This window comes from Perca fluviatilis, chromosome 23 (genome assembly GCF_010015445.1).
Source record: "Perca fluviatilis chromosome 23, GENO_Pfluv_1.0, whole genome shotgun sequence".
In the NCBI taxonomy this organism is placed as follows: Eukaryota; Metazoa; Chordata; class Actinopteri; order Perciformes; family Percidae; genus Perca; species Perca fluviatilis.
Window position 1 is genome coordinate 27,102,120 of NC_053134.1, and position 24,843 is coordinate 27,126,962.

Consider the following 24,843-nt stretch of genomic DNA (forward strand, 5'->3'; position numbering starts at 1 on the left):
CTCTGTCTCTCCCTCCCTCCATCCTTCTCAATCTCTCTCTCCTTCCATCACTCCTTCTCTGTCTCTCTCTCTCTCCCTCCCTTCCTCTCTCTCACTCCCTCCTGTCTCACTCTCTTTCTCTATGCCTCCCTCCCTCCTTCTTTCTCTTCTCTCTGTCTTCCTCCCTCTTCTGTTCCCCTCCTTCCTTCCTCTTCAGTCTCCTTCTTCCTTCTCTCCCTCTCCCTCTGTCTCTCCCTCCCTCCATCCTTCTCTCAATCTCTCTCCTTCCCATCTCCTCCTCTCTCTCTCTGCCTCCCTTCCTCTCTCTCACTCCCTCTCTCCCTTCCTCCTTCTGTCTCTCCCTCCAGGGTCATTTGTGATTTGTGATTTCATCCATGTATATTATGTTATATATGTTTCTTTTCAGGCAATATATCCACCTCTCAGCTCTTTAGGGTCATGCTTGTTTGTTCTACACCAATGGATATGGCTGATAATAATACAAAGTCTTTAAACTTTCAGCCTTTTTAATCAATTTTAGTCAAAGTTGCTCTCTTCATCAATGTTTCTATCTCTTTCCTCTCTTTTTCCCTCTCCTCTTTTTCCTCTCTCCTTCTTCTCTCTTTCCTCTCTTCTTGTTAAGCCCCATTCTTTTCACCTAATATATTTCACATCTCATCTCAGCTAGATTTATGCTGTTTCTATATCTGATAATAATAAAAATATTTCTTCCAGCTTTTCTAACAAGCTCTTCACTTATGTAGGTAATGCAGTTTAGCTTCCAACTCTGAAATTTGCCAGATGTTTCAGCAGTGCAGTGCAATGCATTTGAGCTTTAAGATTTTTCATACAATTTGTTTCATATTTCTGCATATGTGAGTCATTATCTGTTAGAAAATCTACTCAGACCTCACAATGTTCTACACATTTTGTCATTATTCAACCTTTAAAGCAAACAGTTCAGTTTAGCGTCAACTTTTAGCTGTTTAATGAAATTCATACTTCTTAAAACGATTTCCACTTTTTCAACTATTCTTCAACTTCAGCTAAAGACCTCACAATGTTCTACATATTTTGTCATTTTTCAACTTTTATAGCCAACAATTCAGTTTAGCGTCAACTTTGAACTTTTTAACGATTTCCACTTTTTCAACTATTCTCACTATTTCAACTTCTTCTTACAGATTTAAGCTATTCATCCAGTTAGCTTTAGCAATTCAGCAATTCAGCATTCCCACGCATTTTCTGCAGGAAATGCATTTTCTAGTTATTCTTCGCTTTATTATTATTCCGTACGTTTTTTGGCTCTCTGTAACTTCTGCATACTTTCACCTATTTAAACCATTCAACTTTTCAAATGTTCAGCTCTTTCAGCTAATGATGGGACTTCTTCAACTTCTTTTCTACTATTTATACTTTTTAAAATTTTAAGCTTTTTAACACTTTTTTTTAACATTGAAGTGAATGAGAGGAGGCTTCAACTCCTTAAAATCTTCTTCTGCTCCCAAAAGTTTCAGCTCCTTCATATTTTCACCTACAGACGCCAAACAAACTTTAAAATGTTCACAAAATGTTCAGCTATCCGGCTACTACCTTTCAGTTTGATATCTTTTACAGTTTTTGAGAAAAAGCTGTTTAAGTGTAGTGATCTTTTCAGGAAATTTTATCGATTAAACAGAGTGTGTATTGCGCTGCTTAGAGTGGATGACATCACAGCTAGAGGGTGAAGCTTCGAAAAAATTATCTTAGTTCCTTGTCTGTAAACTGCTCTCACGCCCACAATATCTACTTGTCATACACAATTTATACATCAAAACGTAGGTATTTTTGTCTAGTTTCAGGCATTCTACTCAGCTTTGTGATACGCCTTTCACTTTTCGCTGGTTGAGCTTCCAAATGACAAGATGTCCAAATCTTTCTCCATTGGGTCCAATGTTAAAACTCGTGGATATTTCCCAGCTAAACACTGAACGAACCACTTTTTTAAATCGCTGATATGCCCACATTTCTAAGTTTATCAACATAAATTTTATACCGATACGTTCACAAAGGCCTTGTGGTGCTCACGATGACATCATTTGACTGATAGGAGTTATCGTTTTGCCAGTCCGAGGCTTTGTTTGAGAGGCCGCTCTCAGTGTCTGAATTGCTGCGGTGTGCTACAGGAGACATTAAGAGCAGGTGCTATCGTTAACAGATCAAAGAGATGTTTATAAACATGGCCCAGGCCCTTAGTAACCATGACAACTCTTTCACAGACAGTCTACTGATTACTCCAGGCTTGCTGTAGGAGTCAACTAACTAGACTAACTATGATCATCAGTCTATATCATTTGCGTTCCACTTCGGTCTGTCTGTCTGTCTGTGTGTCTCTCTGTCTGTCTGTCTGTCTCCTTATCTGTCTGTGTCCCTCCCTCCTGTCTCCCTCTCTTTCTCTATGCCTCCCTCCCTCCTTTGTCTTTTCTCTGTCTTCCTCCCTCCTCTGTTCCCCTCCTTCCTTCCTTTAGTCTCCCTCCCTCTGTCTCTCCCTCCCTCTGTCTCTCCCTCCCTCCATCCTTCTCAATCTCTCTCTCCTTCCATCACTCCTTCTCTGTCTGTCTGTCTCTCTCCCTCCCTTCCTCTCTTTCACTCCCTCTCTCCCTTCCTTCTTCTGTCTCTCCCTCCAGGGTCATTTGTGATTTCATCCATGTATATAGCCCGTTTCTTTTCAGGCAATATATCCACCTCTCAGCTCTTTAGGCTCATGCTTGTTTGTTCTACGCAATGGATATGGCTAATAATAATACAAAGTCTTTTAACTTTCAGCCTCTTTAGTCAATTTTAGTCAAAGTTGCTGTCTTTCTTTTCCTCTCCTCTCTTTCCTCTCTTTCCTCTCTCTCTCCTTCTCTCTTTATTCTCTTTCTCTCCTCTCTCTTCTCGTCTCTTCTCTCCTGCTCTCCTTTCTTCTCTCTTTCTCTCCTCTCTTTCTTATTGTTCAGACCCATTCTTTTCACCTAATATATTTCAAATCTCAGCTAGATTGATGTTTTTTTGTTCTATGCAGTGTATATATCTGATAATAATAAAAATATTTCTTCTTTCAGCCTTTTCAACTTTCATCTTTAACAGTATTACAGTATTAATTTGTTTCATATTTCTGCATATGTGAGTCATTATCAGTTAGAAAATCTACTCAGACCTCACAATGTTCTACATATCTTGTCATTATTCAACCTTCAAAGCAAACAGTTCAGTTTAGCATAAACTTTGAACTTTTTAATGAAATTCATACTTATTAAAACGATTTCCGCTTTTTAAACTATTTTCACTACTTCAACTTCTTCTTACGGATTTAAGCTATTCAACCAGTTTAGCTTTAGCAATTCAGCTATTCAGCATTCCCACGCATTTTCTGCAGGAAATGCATTTTCTAGTTCATACTAAAACTTTTATTTTCTATTATTTAATAACTCTGTGGCCAGACTGGAGCCTTGTGACTGTTGTCCTGATTGCAGATATAAATATTACTATTACACCAAAACCAGAGCAGGGTTGCCCACCCACCTTGATGATCTCATCGATGAAGCACACGTGAGTTACAGGGTCTCTCTTCTTCATCAGGACCTTCTGCAAATGTTGCACCTGGAAAATATGCGGAAATGTTGTTTCTATCTCAGTCCTGCTGACTGCTTTTGTTTTTAATGTGCATAAAAGCGGGTCTCAGGGAGTGTGTACCTGTCTGCACGCAGCACATATCTGGTCCATCAGTTTCTCCAGGTTGGTCCACAGAGCAGCACGGAAAGCTGCTGTGTTGCCAGGTGTCGGCAGAACTGCTCTGCCTGGTGCACCTGAGGGGACAGATTCACTATGTGTAAGCTTTTTGTTTGTTTGTTGATATGTGATATGATTCATCCCATTTTCCCAACTGACAACACAGCTGACACAAAAAAGCATTTATGATTCGTCGTACAATTGCAGGAGCCAATAAGAGGAGCTTTTCTGTCATGCCTCTCAAGATTTTATTCAGACCATGATACATTTATTCAATTGCTAATTTCATAGCAGAAGTCTGGTGTTATTCTATATTTTTCTTATCGTCATCAAATCCAAGGAAAATACCAAAACCAACAACGTGTTAATCCATCTCTCAATTCTTCCCAGCTTTCCTACCCTCCGTGGTTCTCTGCTCCAAACCCAATGTTTCCTACTGGTGATCACAGCCATTTAAAAACTGGGTCTACCAAATTATGAGTGCTTTAGCTCCCCTAGGGCAAGTGGCCATGGAGGAGACCCTGCTGTAATTTTCCAAAATCATTTTAAGTGCAGCCTTATTTCTGTAAAGGGTTGAGGGAATGAGGTCTGAAATTAATTCCAGTTCTCTTTATTGTCATTTATCAACACCCCACTTTTAACATTGCGTTTCTTACAGAACTGTCTGAATTCTTAGCCTCCGTGGTTGTTAAGTAGGACAAAATTATGATCGTTGGGGATTTTAACTTTCATGTTGACATCACCTCAAGTCGTTCTACAACCCGAGTTCCTAAATGTTAACGAGTCCTAAAATGTTGTCCAACATGTGCACGATCCAACCCACAACTGTGGATACACACTAGACCTATAATTCACACTTGGTTTGAATCTAGACAGTCTCTCCATTAAGGTTTTTATTTTTCTGTTTCTGACCATACAGTAATTATTGGGAAGTTTAACAGCACTGTGCTTTACATTGCCGTACAACACAGATTAAGAACTTTTTAGCTGCACAAAATGTATGTTTCGGAGTCACTACAGTTAGGATTTTATAGCACTTTCAAAATAAGAGCAGAATAAGCATGATCATGTTAAATGCCATGATAAGCCAAAACAAAAGGAGCATAGGCCAGACTTGGCCTGCAGGCCCCAAATTGGGCGGCCTGGCTTTAATCAGATATGCCTATCTACACTGGACGTGGTTGCTCCTTTCAAAACTTACTTACATCCCCTGTCAAAATAACCCCATGGATGTATAAGGAAATTTGTAGCCTCAAAAGAACCTGTAGAAAGGCTGAACATCCAGTAAATTGCTGGTGCATTATTTGATGCTTAAATAGCTACTTACTTCATACAATTACAAGGTGAAGGAAGGCACGGACCAGCATAGCCCGAGAATCCTGTCTAATACTATCAATCAGCTTGTAAACTCTCCTCTCGCTACTGCGGACATTTCTTCTCCAGCTGACTGTGACAAAATTCTTAATTTCTTCATAGTAGCGTTTCCTATTTCATCCTTATAGACAGACTAAAACAGTGGGCGTGTATCACTGGAACTGTCCTGGACTGGTTTCCTCGTCTTAGCCAACAGGAAATGTTTGGTTTCTGTTGGGGGAATTTACTTTATTTACTGCTTAGACTTAACATGGAATACCACAAGGATCAATCTTGGGACCAGTTCTGTTTACCATGTACATGTTACCCTTCGGGTACATTATCCGTCATCACATCCTCTCATTCCGTAGCTACGTGCATGATACACAGCTGTACCTGTCACGTAAATGTTCTGACACCAGGAAATTAGCCTCACTACATAGCTGCCTACATGACATAAAAAGCAGGATGTCTCAAAACCTCCTAAAATGTAATTCTGACTAGACCGAAGCTCTTTCCATTGGCCCAGAACACTCTCAAAACAAAGACAGCCACTCCCTTGCCCCCTCATTCCCAACATAAAGTCAGCTACAAAAACTCTGGGGGCCAGATGTATGTACATTTGCGAATGTAGCGTTATCAGCGTCATGTCCAACCCACAGAAAGTGCACGCTGTGATACTTCAGCTTACGTATTTACCAAACCTGCAGTTCATCGGGTAATCAACGCCCTTCTCCGCCCACTATACCGTAAATTGCGCTGTAGCAAAGCGTGAAGTACTGGTGCTATGATATGGCTGAGTGCAGACTGCCATATTCCCACTGCTGATGCTAGGACTGTTTGAAATGATCCTGATGTAAATATTTGTAATGTAGCGAGGAGTTTAACAACTGATGGAATGGAATGTGAACGCTGAGTCGGAGATTCAATGTCATCTTTGATTTCTTACAGTAACTGTAATATTGCATTGCTGCTTAATCTGTAACCCTTAATGATTTTGTGTTCACTCAACTGAAAAAGTGTGATCCTTGTGGCAAAAATCTTTTCAGCTCCTTGGCCTATGTCTTTGTCTTGCTTGGATTACGGTCGCCATTTCACCAGGAGGCATATGCCAGGAAACTCGCTTGCAGCTGGTTTACACCTGCTTTTAAGAGGCGGAGAATTTTCACCGCAAAATAGAGGCGTGCTGTCACGGGAGGTTTTTGTACATAACGTGGAATACACAAATAGGCTCACTTTATGCTTCCCCTCCCATCTCTTTATGGAAACTCCCACTTTCCCCTTGACCCTCCCGTGAATGCATATGCATGACACGGAAAAGTGCAATTTGCCTTTTTCAGTTCCCACTTTTACCTCAGTGCGGCCTGTTTGTACAACCCTCGCCATGCTTTTACGCGCACGTTGCGAAACAAATACGCCTTAAATGGGCGCAAAAGCGTTAGTACATCTGGCCCTGAGTGTTATCTTGGATAATAACTTGAGCCTGAAGCAACATGTAAAGAAAGTAGTCCCATCATGTTTTTAATAAAATAATACCTGCTCTTATATCCTCCCACTCAGTTTTTTTAATCAACAATGGAGCTCTATGGCACAATAAGAAGATATATCAGGCTGTGATACACACAAAATACTTGTTAGTAGATACATTCACTGGTTTGTGTCTTTTTATGATTTTGTGAATTGTGAAAAAAACATAGAATCACCAGACTTATTTTATTAGTGATATAATCCTCAAAAATAGTCCTGAAAAATGCCAGGGGAAGAAACCTTAGCCTAATCAGGGCTGGTTATCTGAAGTATTGTGCACATTAATTAGAACAATGATGTGGTCGCTACATCAGAGCCATAAAAATAGCACACGCCTTCAAGCCAGAATTGACTATTCTCTGTGGCCATGGTATACTAATCTATTTTGGAAAATTATAAAATGTCATTGTCTTTTGCCTTTTAGAAATGAGGGCAATGTATCCAGTCTGTGAGTGTTGCTCTGTGTGTACTGTATAAGCAAAAATTCTGTAAGAACCATCCTCCTTGGGTCTTACCTCTGGGGTTGGTGGGCTGTGTCAGGCCCTTGATGTCCAGAGCACTAGTGATGTTGTCCTGTATGGTGGTCTTGTAACCCCCCACTACAGAACTGATGGTCTCTCGTAGACTTCCCAGGTTATAGAAGACCTGGAGGGCCGTGCCAACCTGGGTTGGATTCTGACCACAAAAAAGGAAAGAGGATGACAGAGGGAAAGAGAGAAGTTGGCAGGCATCTGTGGTGCTGATTTTAACTGCATAAAATCAACTTAATGGGTCTGGTAGTTTCACACACTCACATTCAGTTTTCCAGTGAGTACAGAGGTGACAGCAGCAGCTAAAAATACATCTTACATTGATTTAATGAGAGAGAGCTGTGAAAATGTAGCAGGCCAAATCCAAGACAAGAACAAAACAGAGAAGAGGAGAGGAGGAAACAAGAAGGGGAGGAAAGAAGAGAGCATAGAAGAGAAGAGAATAGGAGAGGAAACAAGAGAGGAGAAAACAAGAGAGAAGAGGATAGGACAGGAAACAAGAGAGGAGAGAAGAGGAGGGAACAAGAGAGAAGAGGAGGAAATGAGAGGAGAGAAGAGGATAGGAAATGTAAAACACAAATTACACTTTGCACCGACTGTTGAATATTTTTGAAAAAAGAATAAAAGAAACCATTTGAATATATCACCTTGTGCTTTAGGAAATTGTGATAGGCATTTTTTGAAATATCTTCTGATATTTTAAAGATAAAACAAGTAATGGGTTAATCAACAAAATAATATGCTGATAATGAAAATATTTCTATATTTCTATTTCTGTTTCACAAAACAGAACCATGGGTGGTGTAGGAATTACACATCAGTGTTGTTTCCCTTCAAAACTCACTGGATTTTGACAAATGTTGGTAGAATGATGCATCTCTCTGGTTAACTCTCACAGCACAGGGAAGTCTGATGTGGTTTCAGGGGAAAGCCACATTCTCAAACTATTTCTTGGGTGAAAAAGTTTGGTTCAGAGTTACGTATCACTACGAGATACCCTTGACTGGATGTGCCAATGACTCCCAATGACTTTCTACTACTCCTAACGTCTCCCTACGACTAGGCCTGCACGATTCGGGGAAAAATATGAATCACAATTTTTTAGCTTAGAATTGATATCACGATTCTCTGCCATGATTTTTTTCTCATGAAGTGTAATGTTTATTGCACACATGAACCATGACAATACAAAACAAATTGGCAGTACTAAACATAGATTTTTTTTGGGCACCTATAGCACATTGCGCATCAGCACAAGCCTGTAAACATAGAGGCTTCAATGAAAAAATAAAAAAAAGCACATACTGGCCATTTAAGTACAGTAGGCTACCAAAAATAGTGACTTATAATACACTGAACTAAATATGGCCCTGATACAGGCTCTATCTGAACTCCTTGAACATGTCTTTACATAATTAAAAAATGTCATGGGAAAAATATATTTATATATATCTCTAAGTCATTTCAAAATTATATTGTGAACAGGGGCGAATCGAGATCGCAATTTTATAACGATTTATTGTGCAGGTCTACCTACGACTCTTTATGACTCCCTACGACTCCCAACAACTCCGTACGACTCCCAACAACTCCCAAAGGCTCCCAACGTTTCTCTATGACTCCCAATGACTCCTAACTACTCCCTACAACTCCCAACGACTCCCTATGACTCCCTACGACGCCCAACAACTCCAAACGACTCTCTACGACTCCCATGTGACTCAAGACCCTCAGGTGACACAACCCACCAGAGGGTAAATATCTGCAACTCCCCACTTGTCAGTCAGAACAGAAGAAGCCTTTTGGATGAGAGGCAGAACGCCTTCAAGAATTTTATAGCAAGTCCAGTTGCCTTTTCTTATCAAAGGCAACAAGTGGAGATGCTGCACATACAATAAGTACTGGCATGATGGTAGACTACCATAATTGGCCAGTAAAACCACAAATTGTAATTTCAATAATTCTGGTTGTGTACAGATTAAACAAACTAGAGACAACGTTAGTCACAGAGATGTATAGGTGGCGGTACTGTAGGTGTGTGTTTTTTTTATTTATTTGGACAGAGCCAGGCTCTCCAAACAAGCTAGTCTAACCACTTTCTGACTCTATGCACATGAGATTGATAGCCAAATTCTCACCTCACTTTTCTGAGCTCATTTCCTGAATATCTCAATATTCCCAATTTTTGAGTATTTCAATTTTTATTTTATTTTTTCTCTGGTAGGAATACCATTTCAAGTAGGTTGTACGGTCTGAAATGTAATTTTTTCACTGTGTTTTTTTGGACTACAAATGTTATCGGCCACTTTTGAAATCTATGGGCTAAATGAAGTCTAAATGAATTTAGGTCATTTAGACAACATTTAATTTTGTCATTCAATGTTCAATATATTTACACAAAAAACATTACATGGAAGTTAAATTCCAGTGTTCAAATTACACTGTGGTTTTAGGGGAAGCCCTATTTTTTTTGGAGGTGGAAGGGTACGGTACACACAAACACACCCCTGCATACGTGAAATCAGTCGCCTACGTGCTAAAATATACTATCAATACATTTTAGTTTTGAGCAACTTTCAAATGTGTAGCTCTATCCAATTATACACTAACCTTACCAAACTTCTCTATCTGTTGTGTGTTTTCCCTGTCCGCAAAAGTGGCCTTGACAATTTTACCCACATAGCATGTGGTAATTTCTGACCCTGAGTTGTAGCCTATAATAGATTAGATCAATACTGCACTGGCAGGTGGTAATTTCTGACCCTGAGTTGTAGCCTATAATAGATTAGATCAATACTCCTGACCTGGAGAATACACCACTATTATGACTCTTATTGTTTTTTTGGGGTTTCTGAGTTCACCAAGTTAAATGTAAGACTTTTTATACCCTTTTAATACCCTTTAATACCTGGAATGCACTTCAATGCCCGTTTCACGCTCATGCTGTATGAAAGTACAATGGAAAATCTGTTGGTGGCGATGTGGCCTCGAATTATTAATATATCAGGTTTTTTCAGTACTTCCCCAATAATTGGACCCAGATAAGCGACACAAAATAGATGGAAAAATGATTAACATGAGCCAATTTAAGCTTTCGGTAAAACAGACACTTATGCCCATTATGAGATGATGAACTTCTTGGCTGCTGTAGCTAGCAGTAGTGACAGGTCTGATGGTGCTGCCCACTTTATGTAGTTGCTCATTTAAAGAGGGACTTTGGAGAGGCAGCGCGTCACATCGTCTGAACACTGCCTAGAGTTGCTGTTTGGTGCAACTTTTAGCCACTGGGCTCAATTGATATTATATCATATTTCTGAAAAGATGTTGGAGAGGAGAGGTTTTTTACGTGGGTCATGTGAGTGGACAGAACAGATGGGCTACATGGTCTTTGCTGGCACAATCACAGCGCTGAGGTGAGGCTCCCACACAGCCCAGGCAGCATGTCCAACTGCTTACATAATAAAAAACACAATAAGAAAATCCCTTATATATGTGTGTGTGCGCACGCGTTTGTGTGTCTGTGTCTCTAGAGCCCCATATGGCCACACACATAACACAGTGACAGAAGTTGTTAGCCGAGGCTGCTCCAGCAGTAGTCAGGCTAAAAATACTTCTACTGAGGGTGGAATACACAGGGGAGAGAGATGTGTGTGTGTGTGCGTGAGTTTCTGTCCAATTTTTGAAAAAAAAAATTCATTTTCTCTAGACGTAAGAGTGAAAAAAGGTATACCTGCTTTGCCCAGGGAACATTTTTGCAAAATGACAGGAGGCCAAGGGCCAATTAATAAATAAAAAAAGAATTACTATTTAGTATATATTATTTAAAGGGCCCCTAACTTATTTTTCATTGAAATTCTGATTGGATTTGAGGACATGCAGGGCTTAGGCTGGACCTTTGAACCTCCCCTTGCACTTTTTTTTTTATACACAAGCTCTTATTTGATGCCTTTTTATGCATTCTGGCATCAGGCCTGATTTACAAAATGGTCGGCGAGTCACCCAACAAGGCCCGCAAGTTGAGTATCACTGCTGTAGAGTCCCAGTATCCTGCTACTTCACACAGTACCACCAGCTACGCACGCACACACTCCTGCCGTACAAGGTGCCACCTGCTCATCAGATAAACATTCACACACAGTGTATAGCCGGGACACACGGGCCGATTATCGGCCGTGGGACAGTCTGGCGAGGTCAGTGACTCAAATCTGTTCGGTGTGTCCTGTGCCGTCGTCAGTCTGGGGGGCTGTCGCCGTTCATTTTGGCCGACCTGACATGTTCAGTCGGAGACACGGCAGTCAGGACTCACCTGGAAATGGGGGAATGAGGTGACTAGAGTCTCTCAAAATCAAAATCTTTGTTGATCTGAAATGAAGACAGATTCAGCAACTGCATGGCCTATTTCTCGCTTAAAATGTTTTCAGAAACACGTTTCAGTGAACTATTTTAGTACAACATGAGATCGTATTCTGAACGGCCGCCATGACAGTCTGGCTTTGAATTTCCGGAGAAAACAAACCCATGTGACGCGTTCGTCCAATCAGCTGCCGGTTTTCATTTCTTGGGCAACAATACAGAGTAGTGCCGCCTGCTGTTATGGAGATGTATTACGTCTCGTCTTTTTGGTGTGTTCTGTGGCACTTTTTGGACTAACGCGGGGAGACTGATCATTTCGACTGGCTTTTCTGCCGAGGGTCGGCCATCTGGTTGGTGTATAACCAAGCTACTGTGAATTAACTCAACACTTCCTGCACAGATGTTGTGTGTGTGTATATATATATATAAATAAATAAAAAAAGGCGGCTAAAAAGGCTTTTAATATAAAAAGATCTGCATCAGTCAAGTTTTTTCCCTCAGTAAACGTGATTCAAATGAATTAGTGAGTGAACACACTACTAAATGCCATCTGTCTATTCAGTTGGCTGAGACGAACGGAATAGCGCTGCGTAAACTAGCCAGCAGTTTTTCGTTTTGGGAGTTAGCGGTGAAAGTGGCTGAGAGGAATAACGTTACATTGTGGATATTGTGAATTGTACTAGCTGCGGTCTGTGAGTCATCCCTCCATGTGTGCGTTCATAAACCTTTGAGTAGACTGGTATAAATATATATAGATATGTATATGGGTGTGTTAAGTCTACATTTACGTTTATATGTCCTAAGTAGAACTGGGCAATATGTCGATATTATATCGATATCGTGATATGAGACTAGATATCGTCTAAGATTTTGTATATGGTAATATAATATGACATAAGTAGTGCCTTTTCCTGGTTTTAAAGGCTGCATTACAGTAAAGTGATGTCATTTTCTGAACTTACCAGACTGTTGTAACTGTTCTATTATTTCCCTTTACCCACTTAGTCATTATATCCACATTACTGATGATTATTTATCAAAAATCTCATTGTGTAACTAGAAAATGCATTTCCTGCAGAAAATGCGTGGGAATGCTGAATAGCTGAATTGCTAAAGCTAACTGGATGAATAGCTTAAATCCGTAAGAAGAAGATGAAGTAGTGAAAATAGTTGAAAAAGTAGGAATGGTTTTTAAATTTCATATCATACTACCACTAATGTACAAAATATGTGGAATAATTTAAGTTTTTTTGAAAAGCTTATGTTATAGCTAAACTGGATTGCTGGTTAAAATGTGTAAGAAAAAGGTGAAGTTGTCAGACAGACAGATGGACGGACGGAGAGAGGAAAGAGGAAAGAGATAGGAGAGAAAGAGGAAAGATAACAGAGAAAGAGAACAGAAAAGAAAGAAGAAGGAAGAGGACAGAGAACAGAAAGAGGAAAGAGAACAGAGGACATGAAGAGGAAAGAGGACAGAAAGAAGAAAGAGGATAGAAAGAGGAAAGAGGACAGAAAGAAGAAAGAGGATAGAAAGAGGAAAGAGGACAGAAAGAAGAAAGAGGATAGAAAGAGGAAAGAAGAAAGAGGACAGAAAGTGGAAAGAAGAAAGAGGACAGAAAGAAGAAAGAGGAAAGAAGAAAGAGGACAGAAAGAGGAAAAGAGGAAAGAGGACAGAAAGAAGAAAGAGGAAAGAAGAAAGAGGACAGAAGACAGAAAGAGGAAAGAAGAAAGAGGACAGAAAGAGGAAAGAGAACAGAGAGCGAGAGGACAGAAAGAGGAAAGAGGAAAGAAAGAAGAAAGAGGACAGAAAGAGGAAAGAAGAAAGAGGAAAGAAGATGACAGAAAGGAAAGACAACAGAGAGCGAGAGGATAGAAAGGAAAGAAGAAAGAGAACAGAAAGAGGAAAGAAGACAGAAAGAAAGAGGACAGAAAGAAGAAAGAGGACAGAAAGAGGGAAGAAGAAAGAGGAAAGAGGACAGGGAGCGAGAGGACAGAAAGAGGGAAGAAGAAAGAGGACAGAAAGAGGAAAGAGGACAGGGAGCGAGAGGACAGAAAGAGGAAAGAAGAAAGAGGACAGAAAGAGGAAAGAGGAAAGAAAGAAGAAAGAGGACAGAGGGAAGAATAAAGAGAGAAGAAAGAGGACAGAAAGAGGAAAGAGAACAGGAAGAGAGAGGACAGAAAGAAGAAAGAGGACAGAAAGAGGGAAGAAGAAAGAGGACAGAAAGAGGAAAGAGGACAGGGAGCGAGAGGACAGAAAGAGGAAAGAAGAAAGAGGACAGAAAGAGGAAAGAGGAAGGAGAGGACAGAAAGAGGAAAGAGGAAAGAAAGAAGAAAGAGGACAGAGGGAAGAAGAAAGAGGGAAGAAAGAGGACAGAAAGAGGAAAGAGGACAGGAGCAAGAGGACAGAAAGAAGAAAGAGGACAGAAAGAGGAAAGAAGAAAGAGAGAAAGAAGAGGAGGGAGGACAGAAAGAGGGAAGAAGAAAGAGGACAGAAAGAGGAAAGAGGACAGGAAGAGAGAGGACAGAAAGAGGAAAGAGGAAAGAAAGAAGAAAGAGGACAGAGGGAAGAATAAAGAGAGAAGAAAGAGGACAGAAAGAGGAAAGAGAACAGAGAGCAAGAGAACAGAAAGAGGAAAGAAGAAAGGACAGAAAGAGGACAGAAAGAAGAAAGAAGAAAGAGGACAGGGAGCGAGAGGACAGAAAGAGGAAAGAAAGAAGAAAGAGGACAGAGGGAAGAATAAAGAGGGAAGAAAGAGGACAGAAAGAGGAAAGAGAACAGAGAGCAAGAGAACAGAAAGAGGAAAGAAGAAAGGACAGAAAGAGGACAGAAAGAAGAAAGAAGAAAGAGGACAGAGAGGAACGAAGAGGAAAGGAAGAGGAAAGAGAACAGAGGACAGAAAGAGGAAAGAGAAAAGAGAGCGAGAGGACAGAAAGAGAACAGAGGACAGAAAGAGGAAAGAAGAAAGAGGACAGAAAGAGGAAAGAAGAAAGAGGACAGAAAGAAGAAAGAGGAAAGAAGAAAGAGGACAGAAAGAGGAAAGTAGAAAGAGGACAGAAAGAAGAAAGAGGAAAGAAGAAAGAGGACAGAAGACAGAAAGAGGAAAGAAGAAAGAGATCAGAAAGAGGAAAGAGGACAGAAAGAGGAAAGAAGAAAGAGGACAGAAAGAGGAAAGAGAACAGAGAGCGAGAGGACAGAAAGAGGAAAGAGGAAAGAAAGAAGAAAGAGGACAGAAAGAGGAAAGAAGAAAGAGGAAAGAAGATGACAGAAAGGAAAGACAACAGAGAAGGCAGAGGACAGAAAGGAAAGAAGAAAAAGAAAAAAAAGAGAAAGAAGACAGAAAGAAAGAGGACAGAAAGAAGAAAGAGGACAGAAAGAGGGAAGAAGAAAGAGGAAAGAGGACACGGAGCGAGAGGACAGAAAGAAGAAAAAGGACAGAAAGAGGGAAGAAGAAAGAGGACAGAAAGAGGAAAGAGGACAGGGAGCGAGAGGACAGAAAGAGGAAAGAAGAAAGAGGACAGAAGACAGAAAGAGGAAAGAAGAAAGAGATCAGAAAAGAGGAAAGAGGACAGAAAGAGGACAGAAAGAGGAAAGAGAACAGAGAGAGAGAGGACAGAAAGAGGAAAGAGGAAAGAAAGAAGAAAGAGGACAGAAAGAGGAAAGAAGAAAGAGGAAAGAAGATGACAGAAAGGAAAGACAACAGAGAGCGAGAGGACAGAAAGGAAAGAAGAAAGAGAACAGAAAGAGGAAAGAAGACAGAAAGAAAGAGGACAGAAAGAAGAAAGAGGACAGAAAGAGGGAAGAAGAAAGAGGAAAGAGGACAGGGAGCGAGAGGACAGAAAGAAGAAAAAGGACAGAAAGAGGGAAGAAGAAAGAGGACAGAAAGAGGAAAGAGGACAGGGAGCGAGAGGACAGAAAGAGGGAAGAAGAAAGAGGACAGAAAGAGGACAGGGAGCGAGAGGACAGAAAGAGGGAAGAAGAAAGAGGACAGAAAGAGGAAAGAAAGAAGAAAGAGGACAGAGGGAAGAATAAAGAGGGAAGAAAGAGGACAGAAAGAGGAAAGAGAACAGAAAGAGGAAAGAAAGAGGAAAGAGAACAGGAGCGAGAGGACAGAAAGAAGAAAGAGGACAGAAAGAGGGAAGAAGAAAGAGGAAAGAAAGAGGAAAGAGGACAGGGAGCGAGAGGACAGAAAGAGGGAAGAAGAAAGAGGACAGAAAGAGGAAAGAAGACAAGGAGCGAGAGGACAGAAAGAGGAAAGAGGAAAGAAAGAAGAAAGAGGACAGAGGGAAGAATAAAGAGGGAAGAAAGAGTACAGAAAGAGGAAAGAGGACAGAAAGAGGGAAGAAGAAAGAGGAAAGAGGACAGGGAGCGAGAGGACAGAAAGAGGGAAGAAGAAAGAGGACAGAAAGAGGAAAGAGGACAGGGAGCGAGAGGACAGAAAGAGGAAAGAGGAAAGAAAGAAGACAGAGGACAGAGGGAAGAATAAAGAGGGAAGAAAGAGGACAGAAAGAGGAAAGAGAACAGAGAGCAAGAGAACAGAAAGAGGAAAGAAGAAAGGACAGAAAGAGGACAGAAAGAAGAAAGAAGAAAGAGGACAGAGAGGAACGAAGAGGTAAGGAAGAGGAAAGAGAACAGAGGACAGAAAGAGGAAAGAGAAAAGAGAGCGAGAGGACAGAAAGAGAACAGAGGACAGAAAGAGGAAAGAAGACAGAAAGAGGAAAGAAGAAAGAGGACAGAAAGAGGATGGACAGACAGAGAAGACAGACGGACAGAAGTGGAAGGCCAAAGAGACTACTGTTCATATTACTGCCTGTAGTATCTGTATACTTCAATTACCTATTAACAAATGCTAACTTAAACTATCATATACTGCTAGTATCTAAACTACTTCATATTACCCTGTAGTATCTTATAATACTGTTCATATTACTGCCTGTAGTATCTGTATAACTACTGTTCATATTACTACCTGTAGTATCTGTATAGACTACTGTTCATATTACTGCCTGTAGTATCTGGGTGTGTGTCTGTGAAAGTGTTGTCATGGTAACCATGGCCTGGGAATGTTTACTTGCTTTGATGTCTGTAATCGCTTAACGAGCCTGTCACCTGCTGAATCTGTCAGCGTGCTGTGCTGCAGCTATTCAGAGTCCCTGAGAGCGGAGCTCCCCAAACAAAGCCTCACTGTGGAACAACACCATAACTGCTATCAGTCAAATGACGTGATCCTGAGCATCACAAGGCCTTTGTGAACGTATCGGTATAAAATTTATATGGATAAACGTAAAAATGTGGTCATATCAGCGATTTCAAAAAGTGGTTCGTTCAGTGTTTCGCTGGGAAATATCTAGGAGTTTGATCATTGAAGCCAATGGAGAACGATATGGACATCTTGTCATTTGGAAGCTCAACCAGCCAAAAGTAAAAGGCGTATCACAAAACTGAGCAGATTTTCTGAAACTAGACAAAAATACCTACGTTTTGATGTATAAATTGTGTATGACAAGTAGATATTGTGGGCGTGAGAGCAGTTTACAGACAAGGAACTAAGATAATTTTTTCGAAGCTTCACCCTCTAGCTGTGATGTCATCCACTCTAGCAAACGCAATACACACCCTGTTTAATCGATAAAATTTCCTGAAATAATCACTAAACTTAAACAGATTTTTCACAAAAACTGTAAAAGATATCAAAACACTGAGCACACCCCGAATACCTGAATATTTTGTGAACATTTTACATTTTGAATCACGTCTGTAGGTGGAAGAATGTAGGAGGAGATACATGTTGAAGCAGAAGAGGATTTCAAGTTGTTGAAGGCTGCTCTCATTCACTTCAATGTTAAAAAAAAGTGTTAAAAAGCTTAAAATTTGAAAAAGTATAAATAGTAGAAAAAAAGTTGAAGAAGTCCCATCATTAGCTGAAAGAGCTGAACATTTGAAAAGTTGAATGGTTTAAATAGGTGAAAGTATGCAGAAGTTACAGAGAGCCAAAAAACGTACGGAAGAGGGAATAAGCAGAAGAAAAATAAAGAAAATGGCCGACAGAAACAACAATAGTTGGAATGCTGTAGAACAGCATTCCCACTAAATATTTTGTGAAAGCACCAATAGTCAACACTACAATATCATTGCGGTATTGATATCGAGGTATTTGGTCAACAATATCGTGATATTTGATTTTCTCCATATCGCCCAGCCCTAGTTCTAAGATGTTCATTTAGACTATACGACATTAGCATAAAAGTCATCTAGCGCAGTATTATTGTGTTCATATTCACTCACGTAATGACACTGTATATGATTATTATTGGAGTGCTCCCAATGGCTGTGTAACACGGACCTATGTTTGAGTTACTGTCTCTAAGATTACAGTAGCAAGGAGGCGGTTTCATTTAATAGAATAGAATAGAATAGAATACACTTTATTGTCCCCGAGGGGAAATTTGTCTTGGGCACAGTGCCACATCCGTTGCTTCACAACACAGACAATATGTAACATAAAAACATTCTCAAGTTAAATACAGTCAAATAAAGTGAAATAAAATAAAATCAACATAAAAGTGAGATCAGCACAGCGTCCTGAGACACAAGGACACAAAAGCACAAAAGCACAAAAGACAAAGAGGACACACATGACAGCACAGAAAGCACAACATCCTGAGAATTAACTGTAATAATTAAAGTGCGAAATGCTAAAATAGCTGGGGTATTTACTGCACCCCTGCTCTGCTGGACTAAAATGTACTATTGGAGTTCAGCAGCTTAACAGAAGTTGGAATAAATGATAACTTTAGTCTGTTTGTTTTACATCTTGGCACACGGAATCTTCTGCCTGATGGCAGAAGTTCATATTCAGGGAAGAGAGGATGTAGTGAGTCTGCGGTGATTCTTTCAGCTTGTTTTCTGACTACTTGCTCATACAAGCTCTGTATGGGCTTGTACTCTTTCCTCCCTATTATCCTCATAGCTGCCTTGTGTGTGCTGACCAGCCTGCTTTTTAGCTGCACTGTTAGGTTGCCAAACCATGCTGTAATTCCATATCTAATAATGCTCTCCAGAATCGCCCGGTAGAACATAAGCATGATCTGGCTACTTACTCCATACAGTCTCAGTCGCCTTAAAAAGTATAATCTCTGCTGCAATTTTAACATGGAGCTGATGTGGATGTTATTGGATTTTAAGTGGCTAGCTAATTAAATTAAAGTTATACCATATAAGTTATTATATACTATACAGCATGTCCTATCTTTGCTATTCCCCGGTCACTTTTTACACAATACATATTTATTTGAAGGTAGGCAATGCTTCTTTTATAGAATTGGCTTATTTTAATTAACAAAGGAAAATGAATGTTTCCATTAAATGAATATTAACTGTATTTCAGATGGAATCGTATCTCATCGAATCGCACTGAATCGTTCCATATTAAAATGCATTGTCCCTGAACCGTATCGGAGAGATGCACACCCCTATGGGACTGTGGGATTTTGAGTGTTTTGAAAAACCTATAAATATATCAACATTTGATTTTGCCACTTCATTGTGTGTTGTGTTGTTATTGCTAGTTTTAAAGTAATTTAATTAAAGGGTGTATTTTTTAATTTATGTGCACCCTTGTGGAGTTTGATTTAAATATTCTAACCAAAAACTACAAATGACTAAAACATAACCAAACTTTAAATGAAATGAGAAATCCTAAACCTCTCCTGGGAGAGAGACCTGGCTGGCACCCCTTGACCACATAACAAAACGGCACATCTCTCAAGCATCAGATGTCAGGCATTCTGCTTCCCTTCCACAATCTGATACAGCGCCGTGGACAGGTCTGGCAATGCGAGACTACCGTTTAAATAACACAAAACCAGGCGCCTGGTTAGCTCAGCTGGTAGAGCGTGCGCCCAGATATAGGAGGCTCAGTCCTCGATGCAGCGGCTGCGCTGTGGGTTCGGTTCCAGCCTGTGGCCCTTTGCTGCATGTCATTACCCCTCTCTCTCCCCTTTCATGTCTAAGCTGTCCTGTCAAAAATAAAGGCCAAAAATGCCACAAAAAAGTAAAAAAAACAAAAGAATAAACACAAAACCAATGTTTTTTCAATACCTTCATGCTTAGTCTGACTTGCCAATATTACTCATATAACTCATGTAGCAGACTTATTTTCATTACTAATGAAGTGTAGCTCATTTATTTGACATCATTTACATTGGGCGGCTGTGGCTCTGGGGGTAGAGTGGTCACTGGTGTGTAAACGAGTGAATGTTTATCTGATGAGCAGGTGGCACCTTGTATGGCAGCCTCGACCACCAGTGTGTGTGTGTGTGTGTGTGTGTGTGTGTGTGTGTGTGTGTGTGTGTGTGTGTGTGTGTGTGTGTGTGTGCGCGCAAGTCAAGTCAATTTATTTATAGAGCACATTTAAAACCAACCTAGGGTGAACAAAGTTATATTATGCTATGAAAACAATGGAAGACAAAAATAGAGACACAATGAACATCATACAAAAATCACACTTCTATACAAATGTCCCTAAACTAAATCATACGCCAAAGAATAAAAATGTGTATTAAGACGACACTTAAAGATCTCTGCAGTAGAGGAGGACCTAATATGAAAGGGAAGTTTGTTCCAGAGTCTCTGGGCCACAACGGAGAAGGCACCATCACCCTTTGTTTTCATCCCAGACTGTGGAATAGCTAAAAGGAACTGGACCATCTTAGGTTCCTGGAGGAATGATGTAGGGGAAGGAGATCAGCAATATATAAAGGGGCCAAACCATGTAATGCCTTAAAAACGAAATTGATTCTATATTTGACCAGTAACCAGTGAAGAGAAGCCAATATCGGGGAGATATGATCCCTCCTTCTGGTACCAGTCAACAATCTAACAGTAGAAACTGGCAAACTAAAGGCTCTGATGGACAACAGACATGGATATTATTATATTATCTGAGTTGGGCACAATCAAGGATAGAAACTCTGAAAATTCCCTGATAAAGTCCTTATTGTACTTCGGGGGTCTATACACCAGTGCACAAATCAGTGGGTAGGACAAATCAACCTAAAATGCTAGCACCTCAAAGGTAGCGTACTTATCAACTGGCAATTGACGGTGTGTGTGTGTGTGTCTGTGTGTGTGAGTGTGAATGGTCTTGTAGTGTGTAATGCGCTTTCAGTGAACTAGAAAAGCATTATATAAATGCAGTCAATTTACATAAATGTAAATAATGCAAGAAAATAATGGCATTTTTTCCCCCAATAACTTCCATGTAATGTGTCCCAGTAATTTAAATGTAATACCAAAATGTATCCCTACACTGGACACAGGACCCACCTCATATGGGATTTTAGTGCTTTCCCTATATTTTTTATATTTATTTGAAAATAATTTTTTATTTTTTTCTCTCTCTCTCAGTAGTAGTTCAAAAGTATTTTCACTGTGCATTACTTTAATTTTGGCCAGATCTAGTACAAGTAAAAAATGTTGGTGCAATGTAAATTATACGCACTATGAAAAACATGTCAGACCACAAGTATAGAGTGTTTTTGTCTTCTAAATCAGGGGTCTTCAACGTTTTTTTAAGCCACGGACCCATCAGCAGGGACTCCCTACTACATATTTTATAAAGTTAAGTTGCATATTAAACAGGGCCTAAAGCCTTTATAAATACCTTTTAGTGCATAGAAAACTAATCTATACAAATAATTGTTGGTATGATTTTATAAAACATACATGTGACAGTGAAACTTTAGGATTAACTGCATCTGTGGATGGCTACCTTAGTGACTACCTTACCTATAGGCCAGTAGGCCTAGCAGTAATGTGTTTTTCACAAATAGGCTGATTTATATTAGCTAATAATAGATTGGATTAATGTTAAGGCATTTTAATTTTTGAAAAAAACTTTCACAAGTTGTAAAGGAACTCCCTTCATTCATTTTGCCAGATGATGGTCTTGTACCGAAACGTTGCCTACCATTACATTTATTTTTTGCAACTTAGACAGTATGCGGGGGTTTCTTTGCAACTTTTGACTTACTTATCCCCCTCTGACGCACCTGTCTCACGTTCTAGATGTGCAAAGTAGGGGGGGCCTGTTCTATTTATTTCATTTGTACTTTTGAGCAAATCAAAAATGTCTATTTTGGAAAGATGTTTGGTTTAATTTAGTTAGTAACAATTTACTAGTTAAATATGAAGTTATTTAAAAAAAAAAACTATTGCACAATTTTTGTTTATGCATTTCTTCTTGTGCTCATTTAACTTTTTATGTTTCAATACATACAGGATTTTGTGCATTTTCCTTGATAATCAAGCAAGTAGACTCATGATAGCATTATATCGCAATCACAGTCTGGTACATCGCAATCGTAATATGACTTTCTCCAAATCGTGCAGCCCTAATTAAATCGCACAAATGTTGCGGACATGTAATCGCACAGCGTGACATCGCGAGTGCGGTTAGATTAATCATGCATAAACATGAAGAGGAATCAAATCCAAGCATCTAAAAATAACACTTAAAACTCAACAGCAACAACTCTTTCAGGATAGACCACAAACCAGCTGTCAACACTTTGACTGTTTTCATTAGGTTTTCTCCATTTCCTGCAGTAGGTAGAAATGGAAATGAAAGCTGATCAACAGCATGATGAGAGGTGTAATTAGAGCATGTGAGATGAAGGCTGTGACTTGTGCTCTTAGTCATAGAGAGACTAACCTGATCAACATTTTATCATCCCTCCATGTCGGCGAAGAGCTAAGCAGAACATGGCTGCACCACCACTACAACCCTCTTCTGGGCAATATGCCATCATGGACACTGAACAGACTGTCACATACACACGGAAGAACAAACTCTCTTTAATAGGACACTGTCCCCTTGAGAAGAAGGCTTTCTGGGGCAGATGAAGGTTAGCAGAGCTCACATGTGCTCCCTCTCTCACATGTTTTACAGGACGACACATATACAAAGTGCTTATCTCTCTTCTTCCTTTGTCTTTCTATTTTACTCTGAACCAACAACTTTTTTTTTTATCTAAAAGCTCAAATACACACAAAAGAAAGTGTAAGACCTAGGAAGAATTGAAATACACAACGGGCATCTGTGATGTCACGAGATATTCACTAGTCTGGAAATAGAAGATCACAACAGCAAATAATAAAAATAAACAACTAAATGCTTTTTAGAAATCATCTCTACTTATTGATCCAAGCGTAGTGTAGTGTAATCTGTAGGGGTGTTTTCATTTCTATGACCCATTTACTCCTTTAAAAGAGTAAATATGCAATGTTAACTCCCAGGGAACCGAAATAACAGCTGGGTGGAATGACAGGGCTGCTTGTCACACGGCTCGTGCATTTCCATGGAGGCATTCCCTTTTATTATTATTCAACGGTCCTCAAAGTAAGCCAAAAATGTAGAAGCCAGACCAGGCCACTATTTTAGGGTTTGTAGATTTGATTCCAAAACTTCACAGATATTTTATTTGTTCCTGAAAATGAATACTCACAAACCAACAATTGTAACCAAAAGTAAATAGTTCAGTTTTTTTTGTATGAGTGTTGTGTATGTACCTGGATCTCCATGCCCTGCTCCAGCAGTCTCTTGGCCTGGTTCTCTACCTCCAGCCTGGCTCTGCTGATCAGCAGCAAGTCATTCTCAATCACCTCAATGCCGCTCAGATCCACACCTTGTGACAGATAGTCTACACAGACACAGACAAATATCCAGTATTTAATCTTCGTTTTTTTTTCAAACAAACAACAGTTTTGGGATATAATTTGATAAACTAACTGAGACTGAGACTTTGACTGAGAGTTAAGTCTTATTTACTGATTATTTAGGGCATTTCCCGCAGAAGCAGCTACCAAAGCTTTATATAGCCGTGGTTCCCAAGTATTTTCACCAGGGCTGCACTTTTGCAGATACAAATATTTATACGTTACACAAGAATAGGACGGACGGACAACCGAAAACATAATGTCTCCGGCCACAGCTGTCGTCGGGGCATAGGCATTAAAAAATTGTATTTCTAGAGCTGCAAAGATTAATCGATTAGTTGTAACTATTTTGATAATCAATTAATCAGTTTGTCTTTTTTTATGAAAGAAAAACGTTAAAGTTCTCTGATTCCACCTTCTTAAATGTGAAAATGTTCTGGTTTCTTCAGTTACACTTTACTTGAAGGTATCTACATAAGTCATGAACGTGTCATAAACATTATAAACAAGTCATAAACGTTTATGACATAACGCTTCTTTTAGTAAGCGTCATTTGGTTTTTGTCAGACAAGTTATGGTCAGGGTTAGAGTTAGGATTCATGTGTCATGACTGTGTCATGTGTTCATGACAGGTTCATGTCAGAATGCTGTGTGGACTAGCTAGACCTTCCTCCACAGCGCTGTGAAGGAAGGTCTGGCAAAGCGAGACTAACTTTCAGTTAATGGTTGTACACTTCAAATGTCACAGGATCATTATTTTTTTAAGCTGGGTAGTCTGACCAACTAACAACATTAAGGCAGCGCAAAATGGATAAGCATCGGCTGTTGCCATCGGCGCATGTCACCTTATTTGTCGATTGCGATGTCCAGCCGATGTATCTTTGAGTTGTGGACAAAACAAGACATTTGAGGATGTCATCTTGGGCTTTAGGAAACACTGATTGACATTTTTCACCATTTTCTGATATTTTATAGAGAAAACAACTAATGGATTAATCAAGAAATCAGAAATAATCGTAATAATTGTTAGATGCAGCACTGGACATTTCACGAAGACATGCAAAAATCATGTTCAAATCTCCTAACAAAGACTATGTTTTTTCAATCACTTTCCCAACAGCCCAGTCAGTCTAAAACTTCATCAACACATCTTTGTGATAAAATCATATTTCTGTTATTTAATTTGCATACCGTTGACAGAAATGATGACAGCGGGACTAGTCAGCTTGACAGATTTGTCAGCAACACTTTCAAAGAAGTACATAGCACTTCTGCTGCGTGTTAAACATTTCCATTCTGCTTTTCCCCTGCATTGTTTGTCCACCCACCTGCTTTGGAAAGCTTGCTTGTGCATTAGAGGAGGAAATATTGACTTGTCTTGCAACTGAATCTTGTTTTGGGCCGATACAAAATTGCAATTGAAATAAATCCGTCAATATGTGTGATTTTGTCCAACAAATTGTGAGCACCTTGAACAAACGCTAACGCTACCATTCACTCAGTCATTTACAAATAGGCAAAACAGTAAAACAAGCTTTAATAACCAGTGTGTAAGGCTTTAAGTGCATTAGAAAATGTGATGGATAATGCTGTTTTTCATAGAAAGTATGAGGAGGATCTGGCGAACATCAAGTG

The 24,843-nt window shown here is 39.7% G+C and overlaps 1 protein-coding gene across 1 annotated transcript in view; it reads right to left on the minus strand.

The window, feature by feature from the left end:
• The window catches only part of cog5 (component of oligomeric golgi complex 5), a 113,847-nt gene that overhangs the window by 50,849 nt on the left and 38,155 nt on the right, over nt 1–24,843 (minus strand). The window contains exons 7-10 of the mRNA XM_039791350.1: nt 23,062–23,192; nt 7,125–7,284; nt 3,694–3,806; nt 3,523–3,600 (exon numbers count right to left, since the gene is read on the minus strand). Of these exons, the coding sequence (XP_039647284.1) occupies nt 3,523–3,600; nt 3,694–3,806; nt 7,125–7,284; nt 23,062–23,192 (482 nt within the window). The remainder of the gene's footprint in view (nt 1–3,522; nt 3,601–3,693; nt 3,807–7,124; nt 7,285–23,061; nt 23,193–24,843) is intronic.